This window comes from Heterodontus francisci, chromosome 4 (assembly GCF_036365525.1).
Source record: "Heterodontus francisci isolate sHetFra1 chromosome 4, sHetFra1.hap1, whole genome shotgun sequence".
Classification (NCBI taxonomy): domain Eukaryota; kingdom Metazoa; phylum Chordata; class Chondrichthyes; order Heterodontiformes; family Heterodontidae; genus Heterodontus; species Heterodontus francisci.
The window spans coordinates 16650996-16666607 of NC_090374.1; the positions used below are offsets into that span (position 1 = coordinate 16650996).

The following is a 15612-nucleotide window of genomic DNA, read 5'->3' on the forward strand; positions in this document are numbered from 1 at the left end:
ATGTCTCCACCCAATGGAGAGCTTTCCCCCTGATTCCCACTGACTTCAATTTGGCGAAGGCTTCTTGATGCCACACTGAGTCAAACGCTGCCTTGATATCAAGGGCAATCACTCTCCTCACCTCGAGTTCAGCTCTTTTGCCCAAGCTTCAGCCAAGGCTATAATGAGGTCATGGAAAGTCTATTTAATTATTTAAAAAAAGACTCCAAACCAATCCATTACAGGTCGGGTTCTAGCTATGCCTGTCTTTTAGTGGATATGTGGAACATACCTTGTTCCAGTCTGACTCGAAGCTCCTCCCTCACCTCTTTTTCCAGTACATTGATGACAGTACGGGTGACACTTCCTGCTCTCAACCCGAAATGGAAAATTTTATCCACTTTGATTCCAATTTCCACCATTCTCTGACCTTCACATGGTCCATCTCAGACTCTTCCCTTCCTTTCCTTGACTTCTCTGTCTCTCATTTTCTGGATATTGGCGATCAACTAACTGACATTCTCAGCTACCCAACTATACTTCCTTCACACCCTGCTTCCTGTAAGGACTCCATTCCATTCTCCCAGTTTCTTCGTCTCCATTGCATCTGTTCTGATGATGAAACCTTTCACACCAGTGCTTCTGATATGCCTTCCTTGTTCCTCAACCGAGGATTCTCCCCAGCTGTGGTGGACACGGCCCAACGGATCATCCTCCACCATTTCAGTCACCACCACTAAACACATCTTCTCCTTCCCTCCCCTTTCAGCATTTTAAAGGGACTGTTCCTTCCGTGACACCTTGGTCCACTCCTCAATCACCCACAACACTTCCTCCCCTTTGACCTCTCTCCTCACCATCCAAGGCCTAAAACACTCCTCCTAAGTTAAACTGCCATATACATGCACTTCTTTCAATTTAGCATACTGTATTCGCTGCTCACAATGGGGTCTGCTCTACACTGGGGAAACCAAACGCAAATTGGGTGGCTGCTTTGCGGAACACCTCCATTCAGTCTGCAAGTAAGACCCCACGCGACTGGTTGCCTGTCATTTCAATTTTCCACCTTGCTCTCACGCCGACCTCTCTTGTCTTGGCAGACTGCAGTGTCATCTTTTCATTAGGAACTCAACATTGATGTTTAAAAATTTCAAACTGGCCTCATTCTGTTTCCTATTCTCTGCACGTTTAATTTATTTTCCTTCTTTTTGCAGCACACTTGCTCTAGGAATATCTTTTGTTTCTTGGTTTCTTTTCTTAACCCATCACTATTCCCTTTGGCCCAGCATAACGAACACTTCTATCATTTAATCTCTCCTGTCTTCCACCCGATCACAGACCTTCTCTTTTGTTTTTTTTTTTACCACCCCCCCGCCCCCACCGCCCTAGCTCAAAACCTAACTTTCTAACTTTAGCCAGTTCTGATGTTTCAGGTCAATGACCTTTCATTAACTCTATTTCTTTTGCCACAGATACTGCTCAGTATTCCCAGCACTTTTTGTCCTGCAGGTAGAGTTTTTGTTTGTCTTACAGTACAATTTCCCTAATAGGAAGGCACCCCACTTATCCAAGTTTCAAGAGCGTATGCATAGTTTAGCAGTGCTAAGGATTAGAGATTAGTATTGGGACCCTTGCTCGTCCTTAAATTTATTAATGACCTAGACCTTGGTGTACAGGGCATAATTTCAAAATCTGTGTATGATATGAAACTTGGAAGAATTGCGAACTGTGAGGTGAATTGTGTAGAGCTTCAAAAGGGCATAGACAAGTTGGTGGAATGGGCGGACAAGTGGCACATGAAGTTCAATGCGGAGAAATGTGAAGTGATTCATTTTGGTAGGAAGAACATGGAGAAACAATATAGAATAAAGGGTACAACTCTAAAGGGAATGTAAGAGCGGAGCGACCCTGGGTGTATACACACATAAGTCACTGAAGGTGAGAGCGCGGTTAATGAAGCATGCAGTATCCTAGGGTTTAATAATAGTGGCATAGAGTACAAGAGCAAGGAGGTTATGTTGAACTTGTACAAGACACTAGTTTGGCCTCAGCTGGAGTACTTTAGGAAAGATGTGAAAGCATTAGAGAAAAGATTCACAAAAATGGTTCCAGGGATGAGGAATTTCAGTTATGAAGATAGATTGGAGAAGTTGGGACTGCTTTCCTTGGAGAAGAGAATGCTGAGAGCTTTGATAGAGGTATTCAAAATCATGTGGGATCTGGACAGAATAGATAGAGAGAAACTGTTCCCACTTGTGAAAGGATTGAGAATTAGAGGGCACAGATTAAAAGTAATTGGCAAAAGAAACAAAAGTGACATGAGGAAAAACTTTCATGCAGAGAGTGATTAAGGTCTGGAATGCATTGCCTCAGAGTGTGCTACAGGCAGGTTCAATAGAGGCATTCAAAAGAGAATTAGACTGTTACCTAAAAAGGAAGAATGTGCAGGGTTACGGGGAGAAGGCGGGGGAATGGCACTAGATGAATTGCTCATTCAGAGAGCTGGTGCAGACACAGTGGGCCAAATGACCTCCTTCTGTGCTGTAATAATTCTGTAATTCGGTGGTCTGACACCACAGACACTCCTGCAAGTTCTCAGCTACAACTGTTCAGCCCACCAGCACAGAACACCAGTAAGTTTCTCAATGCTTGCTCAGTCAGTTAGAGCACTGGCTTATCTGGAGATGTAATTTAAATTGAGCAAGAAGAATTTGAATCCTACCTTTCCACATTCCATGAGTGAATCAGACTACTAGTCAATCATCAACAGCACCTTGGGATACTATAGACTCAGGTACCTGATTACGGAATCTGGGCACAGAACTTCAACTTTGACTTAAATTCCCCAAAGAGTTCATGCTACCTCACAACCTGACTGTGCGCCTGTTTCAGGTCGAAGTTGAAGATTCCTCCCTATGGTAATTTCTGAACTTAGTTATAATCTGGCATGTTTCTGAGACAACAGATTAATGCTCTTTTATAATGTCACAATGTTACTAAAAAAAATGTTCCATTTCTCAGCATAGGAGATTCAGTGCTGCCCTACCAAGTGAAACAGCAGAGGCAGTGAAAAGTCCACCGCTAATCATTATTTGGCATTTTAACAGCACAGGGTTGTCCAACGTATGGCCTGCAGGCCAGAATCCAGCTGGCTAAAGGTTTCCATTCATCCCGCCAAGGATGAGAAATTCCCATTGGAAATCTGCCACTGGCTTCTTCTGGCCCACCAAACCTTTCAGTGACTGACGCTGGCTGCAGCTCTTTTACTGACATGACGATGCCTCACTGTGCATGTCCTCCTTTACCAAGATGGCGGACTCTATTGCAGTACCTGATGTTCTGCTCCATTAATAAGATGGCGACGCCTTTGCTGAGCTGCACTTCCTGCCAGCGCTTCCTGCTCGAACTCCATCCCCAGTGCAGCCTTCCAGGCCTTGAGCTTGGGCCCCAGACCCAGCACTGGCTCTGCCTGCATATGGACCTGGCTTGGGCCTCTGGCCACAGGCTCTTCTTCTCCACCACCATCACCGAGGAGGAGCTGCTGAACGTGGCAGGGTCCAGAGAGATAGAGAGGGGACAGAGGGAGACAGAGAGAGAGGGGAAACGGAGAGGGGAGCGGGGCAGGAGAGAAGGGGGGGGGGGGCGGGGGGCGAGAGGGAGCGGGGCGGCAGAGCGCGAGAGAGCAGCGAGACAGAGAGAGAGGGGGGTGGGGGAGGAAGGGTGTGGAGACAGAGAGAATGATGAAGATCATGCCTGACAGATGGTGGGACACCAGCCAGGACTGCATTGAAATAGTCGAGTTTGAGGAGTATTGAAGGCATCAGAGCAGCAGATGGAGGTGAGGCCGGTGGAGACTGGTAATCTTACGGATGGAGAGGATGTGAGGTCAGAAGCTGTGTTTCGGGTCAAATTGGGTGGGTTCAATCAATTATCTTCATTACTATTGGGATAGACTCCTCAAGGTGTTTATATTACCAATAAAGACTAAGCAACAGATCAACGTGCTGTGGCGAATAATCTGAAGGCAGTCCTGCAGAAGTCCCCCAACCCTGGCTGAAGGATCTTGTGTGATTCAAATACTGAATTCTGATTGAGGGGGTACATATGTACATGTGTTCTTTTAACTGAAAGGAATTAAATTCGTCAAGGTCAGCAAAGGCTGATCTATTATAAAAAGCCCTTGGTGCAGTGAGCCCTCAAAAATGGTTTGCTTTGAATAGTCAAAGTCAGCAAATCTGAGTTATTGAGCAGCATCAGGTCAACACAAACCCCCTCCTCAACAATACTACATGGAAAGACATAAGGCGAGCAAAGTAATACACATTTCTATGAAAACCATCAATTCATACAACACTGAATATTTAAAGGCAGTTGCCTGTCCACCTACTTTGAAGTATTACTAATGAATTAGGAAGTGCTAATACTTCACCTTCAAGGTCCTCATCTCTCGCTTTATCAGCAAGTTCAGAGGAAGAAACACTTTCTCGACATAAAGCACAGTCGTCCAGTGCAGGAGTTCTCAATGTCTGGTCACCTGAAACAAAAAAGCCAGTGGCATTGGAGCAAACATGTATTTACACTTGCAAGCTCAATTAGTGGCTTTCATGGTCTCAATCAATTATAGAACAAATCTTTCTGGGCTAATATTACCCAGAGACTCAGGTTTAGTTTCCCATTGGTTAACCTGCAAGCTTTTTACATGTAATCAATGTCAGCTGTAGCTCAGTTGGTGGCACTCTTGCCTCGAGTCAGAAGGGTAACTGCATGTGGAGGCGGAGAGCATTGGTATGGTTCTTAATGAATACTGTGCATCTGTTTCCACAAGTGAGGGACAGTACAGATATTGCTATCAGGGAGGACAAAGTGTGACATATTAATGAAATTAACATTGAGAGAGGAAGTATTAAGGGGTTCAACATCTTTGAAAGTGGGTAAATCCCCAGGCCCAGATGAAATGTATCCTAGACTGTTAAGGGAAGGGAGAAGGAATAGCAGATGCTCTGACAACCATTTTCCAACCCTCTCTGACGACAGGAGTGGTGGCAGAGGACTGGAACACAGTTCACATTGTACGATTTTTTTTTAAAGAGAGAAAGGGATAGACCAAGTAATTACAGGCCAGTCAACCTAACCTTGGTGGTAGGATAGTTATCGGAAAACATTTGAGGGACAGAATAAATCTTCATTTAGAAAGACAAATTAATCAAAGACAGTAAGCAGCAATTTGTTAAGGGAAGGTAATGTCTAACTAACATGATTGAATATTTTGAGGAGGTAACCAGGAGGGTCAATGAGGGTAGTGCATTTGATGTAGACTATATAGATTTTAGCAAGGCTTTTGATAGGGTTCCCTGTGGCAGATTGGTCATGAAAATAAAAGCCCATGGGATCCAAGGCAAAGTGGCAAGTTGGATCCAAAATTGTCTCAGAGGCAGGAAGCAAACGGAAATGGTCGTTGGGTGTTTTTGTGACCAGAAGGCTGCTTCCAGTGGGGTTCCGCAGGGCCGGGTAGTACATCCCTCGCTTTTTGTGGTATATATCAATGATTTGGAGTGTAGGAGGTATGATTAAGAAGTTTGCAGATGGTTCAGAAATTGGCCATGTGGTTGATAATGAAGAAGAAAGCTGTAGAATGCAGAAGAGATAATGGACTAGTTAGATGAGTGGTACAGTGGCAAATGAATTTTAATCAGAGAAGTGTGAAGTAATGCATTTGGGGAAGGCCAACAAGGCAAGGGAATACACAAGAAATGGTAGGATACTGAGAAGTGTAGAGGAACAGAGGGACCTTGGAATGCATGTACACAGATCCCTGAAGGTGGCTGGATAGGTAGATGAGGTGGTCAAGAAGGCATACAGACGACCTGCCTTTATTAGCCAGACATAGAATATAAGAGCTGGGAGGTTAGCTGGAACTGTATAAAACACTGGTTAGGGCACAGCTGGAGTACTGCATGCAATTCTGGTCACTGCACTATAGGAAAGATGTGATTCCACTAGAGAGGGTACAGAGGATATTTACGAGGATGTTGCCTGGACTGGAGAATTTTAATTATGAGGAAAGATTGGATAGGGTAGGGTTGTTTTCTTTGGAACAGAGGTGGTTGAGGGGAGACCTAAACGAAGTGTTTAAAATAGTGAGGGGTCTAAATAGAGTGGATAGGAAGACCACATTCCCTTGATTGAGGAGTCCATAACCAGGGAACACAGATTTAGGGCAAAAGGTAGGAGATTTAGAGGGGAGTTGAGGAGTAATGTTTTCACCCAGGGGATGGTGGGATCTGGAACTCATTGCCTCAAAGGGTAGTAAAGGCAGAAACCCTCATTATATTTCAAAAGTACTTGGATATGCAATTGAAGTGCATAACCTACAAGGCTGTGGATCAAGAGCTGGAAAGTGGGATTAGGCTGGATGGCTACTTGTTGGCCGGCGTGGACATGATGGGCTGAATAGCCTCCTTCAGTGTTGTAAATTTCTATGATTCAAAGGTTGTGGGTTCAAGTCCCACTGCAGAGACTTGAGCACAAAAATCAAGGCCAACAGTCCAGTGCAGTTCTGAGGGAGTGCAGCACTGTCAGAGATGCCGTCTTTTGGATGAGATGTTAAACTGAGGCCCCGCTTAGCCTCTCAGGTGGGCATAAAAGATCCCATGATACTATGTCAGGGAAGTTATCACCTGTGTCCTGGCCAATATTTATCCCTCAATCAACAGTATTAAAGAGAGATTATCTGGACATTATCATGTTGCTTTTTGCGAGAGCTTGCTGTGCAAAAATTGGCTCCCATATTTCCTACATTACAACAGTGACTACACTTTAAAAATACTTCATCAGCTGTAAAACAGTTTGGTACATTTCGAGGCGCAATATAAATGTAAGGAGTCTGCACAAATTTATCATCTTTGTACCTACTTACTTCACACTTTGTCCATTTAATTTATTGTCTGGCTTTTGGAGATTGGAGGTGGGGTGGGGGTAAAAAAGGGCCTTTCCAACTGCACATTCTCTTCCAGCTGGCATCCCGACCCTGCCCATTACCTGCATCACTTGTGGGGAACAAGGTGAAGTCAAGTTTGCAAAAATAAAAGCTTTAAAATGTTTTAGTCAGTCCCTTTGCAGCGACTGAAGATTGTGCATTATCAGCAACAGCAAAATCTTATGACTGGGACTTGGCAGAAGAAATGAATGTCAATGCTCGCTGCCCAAGGTTTCCTCAGTAGCCTTTGAATCGCTGGAGAAGGAAGGCTTCTTACACCATAACATTGTGTAGTATAAAAGGCAATGATATGCTTCTCCCCCTGTGGGAATTCCACTTGTTAAAAGTGCCCTCTTGCAAAGGTAATGTTAATTAAGGTAGTTGAGCCACACAAATGGGGTTGTGACTGAAGCCATGTGACTTCCATTCATCAATTCACAAACTATTGCAGGGGAGCTCTTATTCTAATCACTCACTCATGTGTCCAACAGAAACCATTTATGCAGATTTGGAATGATGTTTTATTGAACTTTAAATTACTTTTGATATTGATTTAGGTTGCTTACAATCTGAAAAATCAAGAGATTTAGAGATAAAGCCCTTCTTAATTTCAATCGCCGCATTTGGATTACAAATTGAATTTTTAGAAATATGTTTAATGTTATACTATGCAGGCAAATATATCTAAACTCTGGAACAGTCTGCAAGTCAGTAAGCATCTGTACAGAGGACAGACAGGTTAATGTATCAGGTGTAAATCAGTCAACAAAATTGGTTCATTACCTTTCTTTTCTGTCCCGCTGCCCTCATATTCTAACTTGGTCGCCATGACCTCGAACAGCGTTTTAAGGATGCCTCGCAGGTCACTTGCATAGTTAGTTTGTAGCTGATCAGCAACACCTATGATGTTGAGAGAGTGTTTTTAAAATTAAAGCATACATAATTTCTTGCTCACGGACTTGTTGTAAAATAAACTATTGGATCTCAATACACCACCTGACATCAGTCAGCCTTTAATTGGCTAGTAAAAGTCAGGGAACATGTCTCAACTCATTTCCCCACCGCCCCCCACAATTCTTCCTGATCAAAGAAAAGTGTAAGCTACCAATTTGTGTTTTTCTGCTGTGCCTACATTTGTCAATGATTCCATCAATATAGGGATCCCTCACGATAGTCCTTTCATTTCTAATGTTAGTTTTTTTTTTGAGTGTTATGAAAGTGCTTCCATTTTCTTAAAAGTATTTTTTTGAGGACACGTGTTTTAGAATTGTGGAAATGGATTCCTTTGCAGGACTGAAGTGATTCCATAGATGCTGGACTTGGTTTTTTTTTTATAAAAGGCCACTGGAAGGGCTTGAGCTTTCTGTTTAAAAACATTTACTAGATGTCACATATCTTAAGCTAAATAAACAACAGAAGTCTTGGCGACTAGGGGGAGTTGTTTACAGAGAAGTGACATATCAAGATTTATGGTGATCAAGAGTTGGTTTTGTTTTAGAATATTGGTTTTGAGGCAGTTGGGTTTGTAGCCTGCTGAGAGAAACACCCAGCTCATCTTTTCTCCACCTCGCTGAGAAACCCTGAGAATCCAGTGTGTGATAGCTAAAACGCCTGATGCTGCATTTCTCCTGGAAAGCTTGCCAGACTAATCCTCGGCATTGTTAAAGAGAACTGTTCCAAAAAGATCTCAGTGACAGCCAGAATAAAGGGTCAACTGATATCATTCCATATCTTCTCCTTTTCCTTCAAGAACTAACAAGTATTTGGCCAAAGCATTTTTTTTTGTCTTCTTTGTAAAAACATCTCTGCAGAGAAAAGTTGTTATTTTTCTCTAACTGGGGTATGTGTGTGCGTGGCTAATTTCAAAAAGGGATCTTTCATATTTCTATCTGTGTGTTAATGCTTTGCATCTTTACCGGATAAGTCTTGTTTTACAATAAATTCATAATTTTGTTGTTTATTAAAGAAACCTGGTTGATGGATTTTATTCTGAAATAAAAATAGAGTATATAATTGGCTGTTATCGGTAACTGGGTAAACATTTAAATATGTGTTGTGACCTCTGGAGAAGTGGAACTAGAGAAAGACAGTGCACTCCTCCCGCCTCGGTCGTAAGAAGAAGAAGAGTGTTGAGATCTAATTTACAATATAGTTCATGCTCCACAAACTTGCCAATACAGTGCCAAGGAACAATGAAGTAGCAGAACTCAAATTCACTTATCTGAAGCTAAACAATGTCTTCTTACATTTATATATCACCATTAACATAGAAAACAATGACTAAGGTAGTTTGGTACAAGAAAAGCGAGAGCAATTATGTTTCTTTGCAACAATGGAGTATTAATCGAAGCTTCAGAGGCATCACAAATTTATAAACTTGTACTGCTAAAGGGCTGAGGTAGAGATTGAACCATCAAACCCTATGATGATCAGAGATACTGGATTCTTTCTTCAGTAAATATATTTTTCCCATCAGGCAGGTATCATACATGAGCCACTCAACAGCCTTAGTGTCTGCGAACCAGGGTATTGAGAAATCCACTCATCTTTGACAGAAAGAAATCGCACTTACATTCCCTCGCTCCACCACTCTCCTATCCTGCTCAGGAGCATTGCCATGGCTTAGACATTAGACAGTGGTAGACAATGGACGAGCACAGATTTGAGCCCTTGGAAGCAGCGTATTATGTATAACAACTGTCTCGTGATTAGCAGGTTCAGATACAACCATGTCGTATGATTTAAATTTCACGATTACACACACTAACACGGGGCTAGACATCATATTCTCATTTTCTGAAGAGTTTTGAATGTCACAAAAGCTACTAATCAACATAATGATGACAGGAATACATGAATCCATAATATACCCTCAGACAGCAGAACAAGCTATTGTGATTGCAGTTTTTAGATCAGAAAGCTGAACAAATGGTGGTGTCATGTATAAAATAAGTTTCAAAAGGGCTGAAGACAAGAACATGAGACTGTATCATTTTTGAATTTTCATATCCTGGAGTTTAAATAGGATTTCATTTGTTCTTCAGAACTCCATTGTGAAAGATGATGCTCGTTGACTTGCACACATTTCTTTAGTTTTAAGTCAGAAAGGGAAGGTGGCAATATTCCCTCTAACTGCGCGCCTGCACACAACACAATAAACTGGAAGGCACTGCGCAGGCCACTCACAAGTTGTCCCATTTAGATAACATGTGCAAGGCTGCACAAAAAAATCTAAAGGTGCTGTGTATTGAAATGAACAGGCTGCGTATAACTGAAGAAAATTAGAGGGATCAGAAGGCAAGTGACGGTTTCCCAAATAGATTACAATACATGCGAGAAAGACAATGCATAATCAGGCAGATTAGGTTGCACTATAGATTCTTTATGCCTGGTCTCCTGTAACCAAACTGCAGATAGAGGTGTAAATATGATTTGGAAGAGGATTAGTCCTATTGAGGCTCCTCTTTCTAAAGCTACAACAGTAGACTTCTGATAGCTTTAAGATGTATTAATGCCCTCACCAACTGCAATATTAGATGCTTCCTTGAAAACACTATAACCACAGCAGTACCAGAGCATTAAAGACCACCACCTTGCAACAGGTATTAAGAACCAACTCTGACTGATGAGCTACAGTCATAATCATAAAGATACCATTCAATGCGAGAGACCCTGGCTGTGACTGTGTGAACAGTCTACTCATGGTCTGGTCATTAGGCTACCCCATAAGCTGCAAAGACCCATAGTCCAGAACTGGTACATGCAATGATAGGAATAGCTGAAACTTAGTTCCACCTTTTTCTAAGCATTCTGCAGTACTTCTTTCTTCTTTCTTTTGGGCCTCCTTATCTCGAGAGACAATGGATACGCGCCTGGAGGTGGTCAGTGGTTTGTGAAGCAGCGCCTGGAGTGGCTATAAAGGCCAATTCTGGAGTGACAGGCTCTTCCACAGGTGCTGCAGAGAAATTTGTTTGTTGGGGCTGTTGCACAGTTGGCTCTCCCCTTGCGCCTCTGTCTTTTTTCCTGCCAACTACTAAGTCTCTTCGACTCGCCACAATTTAGCCCTGTCTTTATGGCTGCCCGCCAGCTCTGGCGAATGCTGGCAACTGACTCCCACGACTTGTGATCAATGTCACACGATTTCATGTCGCGTTTGCAGACGTCTTTATAACGGAGACATGGACGGCCGGTGGGTCCGATACCAGTGGCGAGCTCGCTGTACAATGTGTCTTTGGGGATCCTGCCATCTTCCATGCGGCTCATGTACTGATTGTTGGGAATAGTACCATGGAGGCCAAACCTCTTCATGCAACAACACCTCCACTTTAACAGCCAGAGTGTTGGCTGCTCTGTAACAGACTGTAGACTCTTGTCCTTCCTTTTTGGCACACTTCTTCTTTGATCTCTGCTCCAGTCCAATAAAAGCAGATAATGGGGAAGTGATGGTGCAGCACAATTTTTGAGGCAGGTGGCAGGAGAGAAGGGCAAAGACAGGGGCAATGCCACTGGTCTGAGACGAGCTAAATATTCCCTAGAATTTAGCAGAATAAGGTAATCTGATTGAAATGCAAAATTCGTAACGGGCTTTACCGGGTATGTGCTGAGAGGACCTTTCCCCTGCCTGGGGAGTCTAGAACGAGGGGTCACAATCTCAGAATAAGGAGTCTGCCACTAAGATGAGGAGAAATTTCTTCACTCAAGGGGTTGTGAACCTTTGGATTTCTCTACCCAGAGAGCTGTGGATGCTCAGTGAATGAATATATTCAAGACAGAGATCGATACGTTTTTGGATACCAAGGGAATCAAGCGCTGTGGGGATAGTGCGGGAAGGTGGTGTTGAGGTAGATCAACTATGATCTTATTGAATGGCAGAGCAGACTCGAAGGGCAGAATGGCCTATTTTGCCTCCTATTTCTTAGGAAAGGTTATCAGATCGAATTTTGACTAATGCATACAAATGTAATATTTTTGCAACACTCTAAGACTGTAGTTTTCCTTTGGATAATTAACAGTCATTTTGAAGTGAGCGCAGGGTGTCCCCAGGCCTGCATTAAAATTTATACGGCATCCTTCGCACACACATTCAAAAACTACTGCTCTAACCAGCTGTTCTGATGCACAGGAGGACAGCAAATATGAATGCAGGAACTCTCCTACTGAAGTAAAAATTATAGGGCAGTTCAAGAAGATACATTTCCTCTTCAAATTACATTAGCCATGATAAGTGCTTCATGTTGGTTGGATTCTTTCATTCAGAATTAGACCTAATTGATGTGATAGGAACATAGGGGGAGTAGGCCATTCATCCCATCGAGCCTGCTGCACCATGTAATACAATCATGGCTGATCATCCACTTCAATGCCTTTTCCCACACTATCTCCATATCCCTTTATGTCATTGGTATTTAAAAATCTGTCAATCTCTGCTTTAAACATACTCAATGACTGAGCTTCCACAGCCCTCTGGGGTAGGGAATTCCAAAGATTCACAACCCTCTGAGTAAAGAAATTTTTTTTTTCTTTTAAACAGGCCCTTCAGCCCACCGAGTCTGTGCCGACCATCAACCACCCATTTATACTAATCCTACACGAATCCCATATTCCTACCACATCCCCACCTGTCCCTATATTTCCCTACCACCTACCTATACTAGGGGAAATCCATAATGGCCAATTTACCTACCAACCTGCAAGTCTTTTGGCTTGTGGGAGGAAACCGGAGCACCCGGAGAAAACCCACACAGACATGGGGAGAACTTGCAAACTCCACACAGGCAGTGCCCAGAATTGAACCCGGGCCGCTGGAGCTGTGAGGCTGCGGTGCTAACCACTGCGCCACTGTGCCGCCCCTAATCTCGGTCCTAAGTGGCTTCCCCCTTATTTTGAAATTGTACCCCCTAGTTCCAGACTCCCCAACCAGGGAAAACATCTTAGCTGCATCTACCCTGTCTATCCCTTTAAGTATTTTGTAGGTTTCAATGAGATCACCTCTCATTCTTCAAAACTCTAGAGAATACAAGCCCAGTTTCCCCAATCTCTCTTCATAAGACAGTCCCGCCATCCTAGGGTAAAGGTCTGGTGAACCTTCGTTGCACTCCCTCTATGGCAATAATATTCTTCCTAAGGTAAGGGAACCAAAACCGCACACAGTACTCCAGGTGCGGTCTAACCAAGGTTCTATACAATTGAAGCAAGACTTCACTATTCCTGTACTCAAATCCTAAAAGTAGTTTGAAGCACATGTAAACTTAACTGGTGTGAAAAGGAGGGACAGTGGGATGACTGATGCCAAGAAAAATGTGGACAGGTTGGAGAAGCTGGGGCTGTTCTCCTTGGAGAAGTGGAGATTAAGAGGAGATTTAATAGAGGTGTCCAAAACGCCTAGTGTGGAGTGATGGTGGTGTAGTGGCAATGTCACTGGACTAGCAACCCAGAGGCCCAGGCTAATGCTCTGGGGACAGGCTCAAATCCCAACATGGCAGCTGGTGGAATTTAAATTAAATTAATAAATCTGGAATTCAAAAAGCTAGTCTCTGTAATGGTAACCAGGAAACCACTGTTGATTGCCATAAACACCCATCTGGTTCACTAATGTCTTTTAGGGAAGGGAATCTGCAGTCCTTCGCTGGTCTGGTCTCGCCTACAAGTGACTCCAGACCCACAGCAATAGGGTTGACTCTTAAATGGCCTAGCAAGCCACTCAGTTATACCAAACCGCTGGAGAAAAGTCTAAAAGGAATGAAAGTGGATGGATCACCCAGCATCGACTTAGGCACCGGAAACAACAACGGCACCCTGTCGACCCTGCAAAGTCCTTCTAACTAACATCTGGGGACTTGTGCCAAAATTGAGAGATCTGTCCCACAGACTTGTCAAGCAACAGCCTGACATAGTCATACTTACAAAATCATACCTTACAATATCCCAGACACCACCATCACCAGGTATGTCCTGTCCCACCAACAGGACAGACCCACCAGAGGTGGCGGCATAGTGGTATACAGTTGGGACAGAGTTGCCTTTGGAGTCCTCAACATTGACTCCAGATCCCAAGTAGTCTCACGGAATCAGGTCAAACATGGGCACGGGAATCTCCTGTTGATTACCACGTCCCTCACCCTCCTCAGCTGATGAATCAGTACTCCTCCATGTTGAACACCACTTGGAAGAAGCACCGAGGGTAGCAAGGGCACAGAATGTACTCTGGGTGGGGCACTGCAATGTCCATCGAGTGGCTTGGTAGCACCACTACTGACCGAGCTGACCAAGTCCTAAATGACACAGCTGCGAGACTGGGGTTTCAGGTGGTGAGGGAATCAGCAAGAGGGAAAAACATACTTGACCTCGTCCTCACGAATCCACCTGTCGCAGATGCATCTGTCCATGACCGTATTCACAGGAATGCCCACTGCACAGTCCTCGTGGAGACAAAGTACTGTCTTCACATTGAGGATACCCACCATTGTGTTCTGTGGCACCATGCTAAATGGGATAGATTTCGAACAGATCTAGAAACTCAAAACTGGGCATCCCTGAGGCACTGTGGGCCATCAGCAGCAGAAGAATAGTATTTAATCACATCTGTAACCTCATGGCCCGGCATATCCCACACTCTTCCATTACCATCAAGCCGAGGGGTCAACCCTCAATGAAGAGTGCAGAAGGGCATGCCAGGAGCAGCATCAGAGATACCGGAAAATGAGTTCCCTCACCCTACAACACAGGATTACATGCATGCCAAACAGTGGAAGCAGCATGCAATAGACAGAGCTAAGCGATCACACAATCAACAGATCAGATTTAAGCTCTGTAGTCCTGACACATCCAGTCGTGAATGGCAGTGGACAATTAAACAACTAACAGGAGGAAGAGGAGGATCCACAAATATCCCCATCCTCAATGATGGGGGAGCCCAGCACATCAGTGCAAAAGATAAGGCTGAAGCATTTGCCACCAACTTCAGCCAGATGTGCCGAATGGATGATCCATCTCGGCCTCCTCCTGAGGTCCCAAGCATCACAGATGCCAGTCTTCAGTCAATCCGATTCACTCTACGCGATATCAAATAACAGGTGAAGGCACTGGATACTGCTGCAAATGTTATGGGCTCTGACAATATTCCGGCAATACTGAAGACTTGTGGTCCAGAACTAGCCACACCCCTAGCCAAGCTGTTCCGGCACAGCTACAGCACAGGCATCAACAAATGTACAAGAACTAGGGGACACAGTCTGAAGGTATTTGGAAAAGATGCAGGAGCAATAAGAGGTGGTAATGACCTGTAACTTGCTGCCCACAAATGTGGTGGAAGCAGAGACAATCACTGACTTCAAGAGGAAGTTGGATGGCCACTTGAGAGAAATAGACTTGCAGGGCTACGGGGATCGAGCTGGGGCGTGGGACTGACAATATAGCTCTGTGGAAAGCCAGCATGGATTCGATGGGCGGAATGGCCTCCTGTGTGTAAATGACTCTGCCTCTAAATCCAATCTGGCCAATTACTGCCCCATCAGTCTACTCGCGATCATCAGTAAAGGATGCAAGGTGTCACTGACAGTGCCATCAAGCACCACTTAAACAGCAATAACCTGTTCACTGAAACTCAGTTTGGGTTCTCCCAGGGCCACTCAGCCCCTGACCTCATTACAGCCTTGGTT

The 15612-nt window shown here is 44.0% G+C and overlaps 1 protein-coding gene across 1 annotated transcript in view; it reads right to left on the reverse strand.

The window, feature by feature from the left end:
- The window catches only part of zfyve28 (zinc finger, FYVE domain containing 28), a 294791-nt gene that overhangs the window by 12254 nt on the left and 266925 nt on the right, over positions 1-15612 (reverse strand). Inside the window, exons 11-12 of the mRNA XM_068029222.1 lie at positions 7739-7855; positions 4409-4513 (exon numbers count right to left, since the gene is read on the reverse strand). Of these exons, the coding sequence (XP_067885323.1) occupies positions 4409-4513; positions 7739-7855 (222 nt within the window). The remainder of the gene's footprint in view (positions 1-4408; positions 4514-7738; positions 7856-15612) is intronic.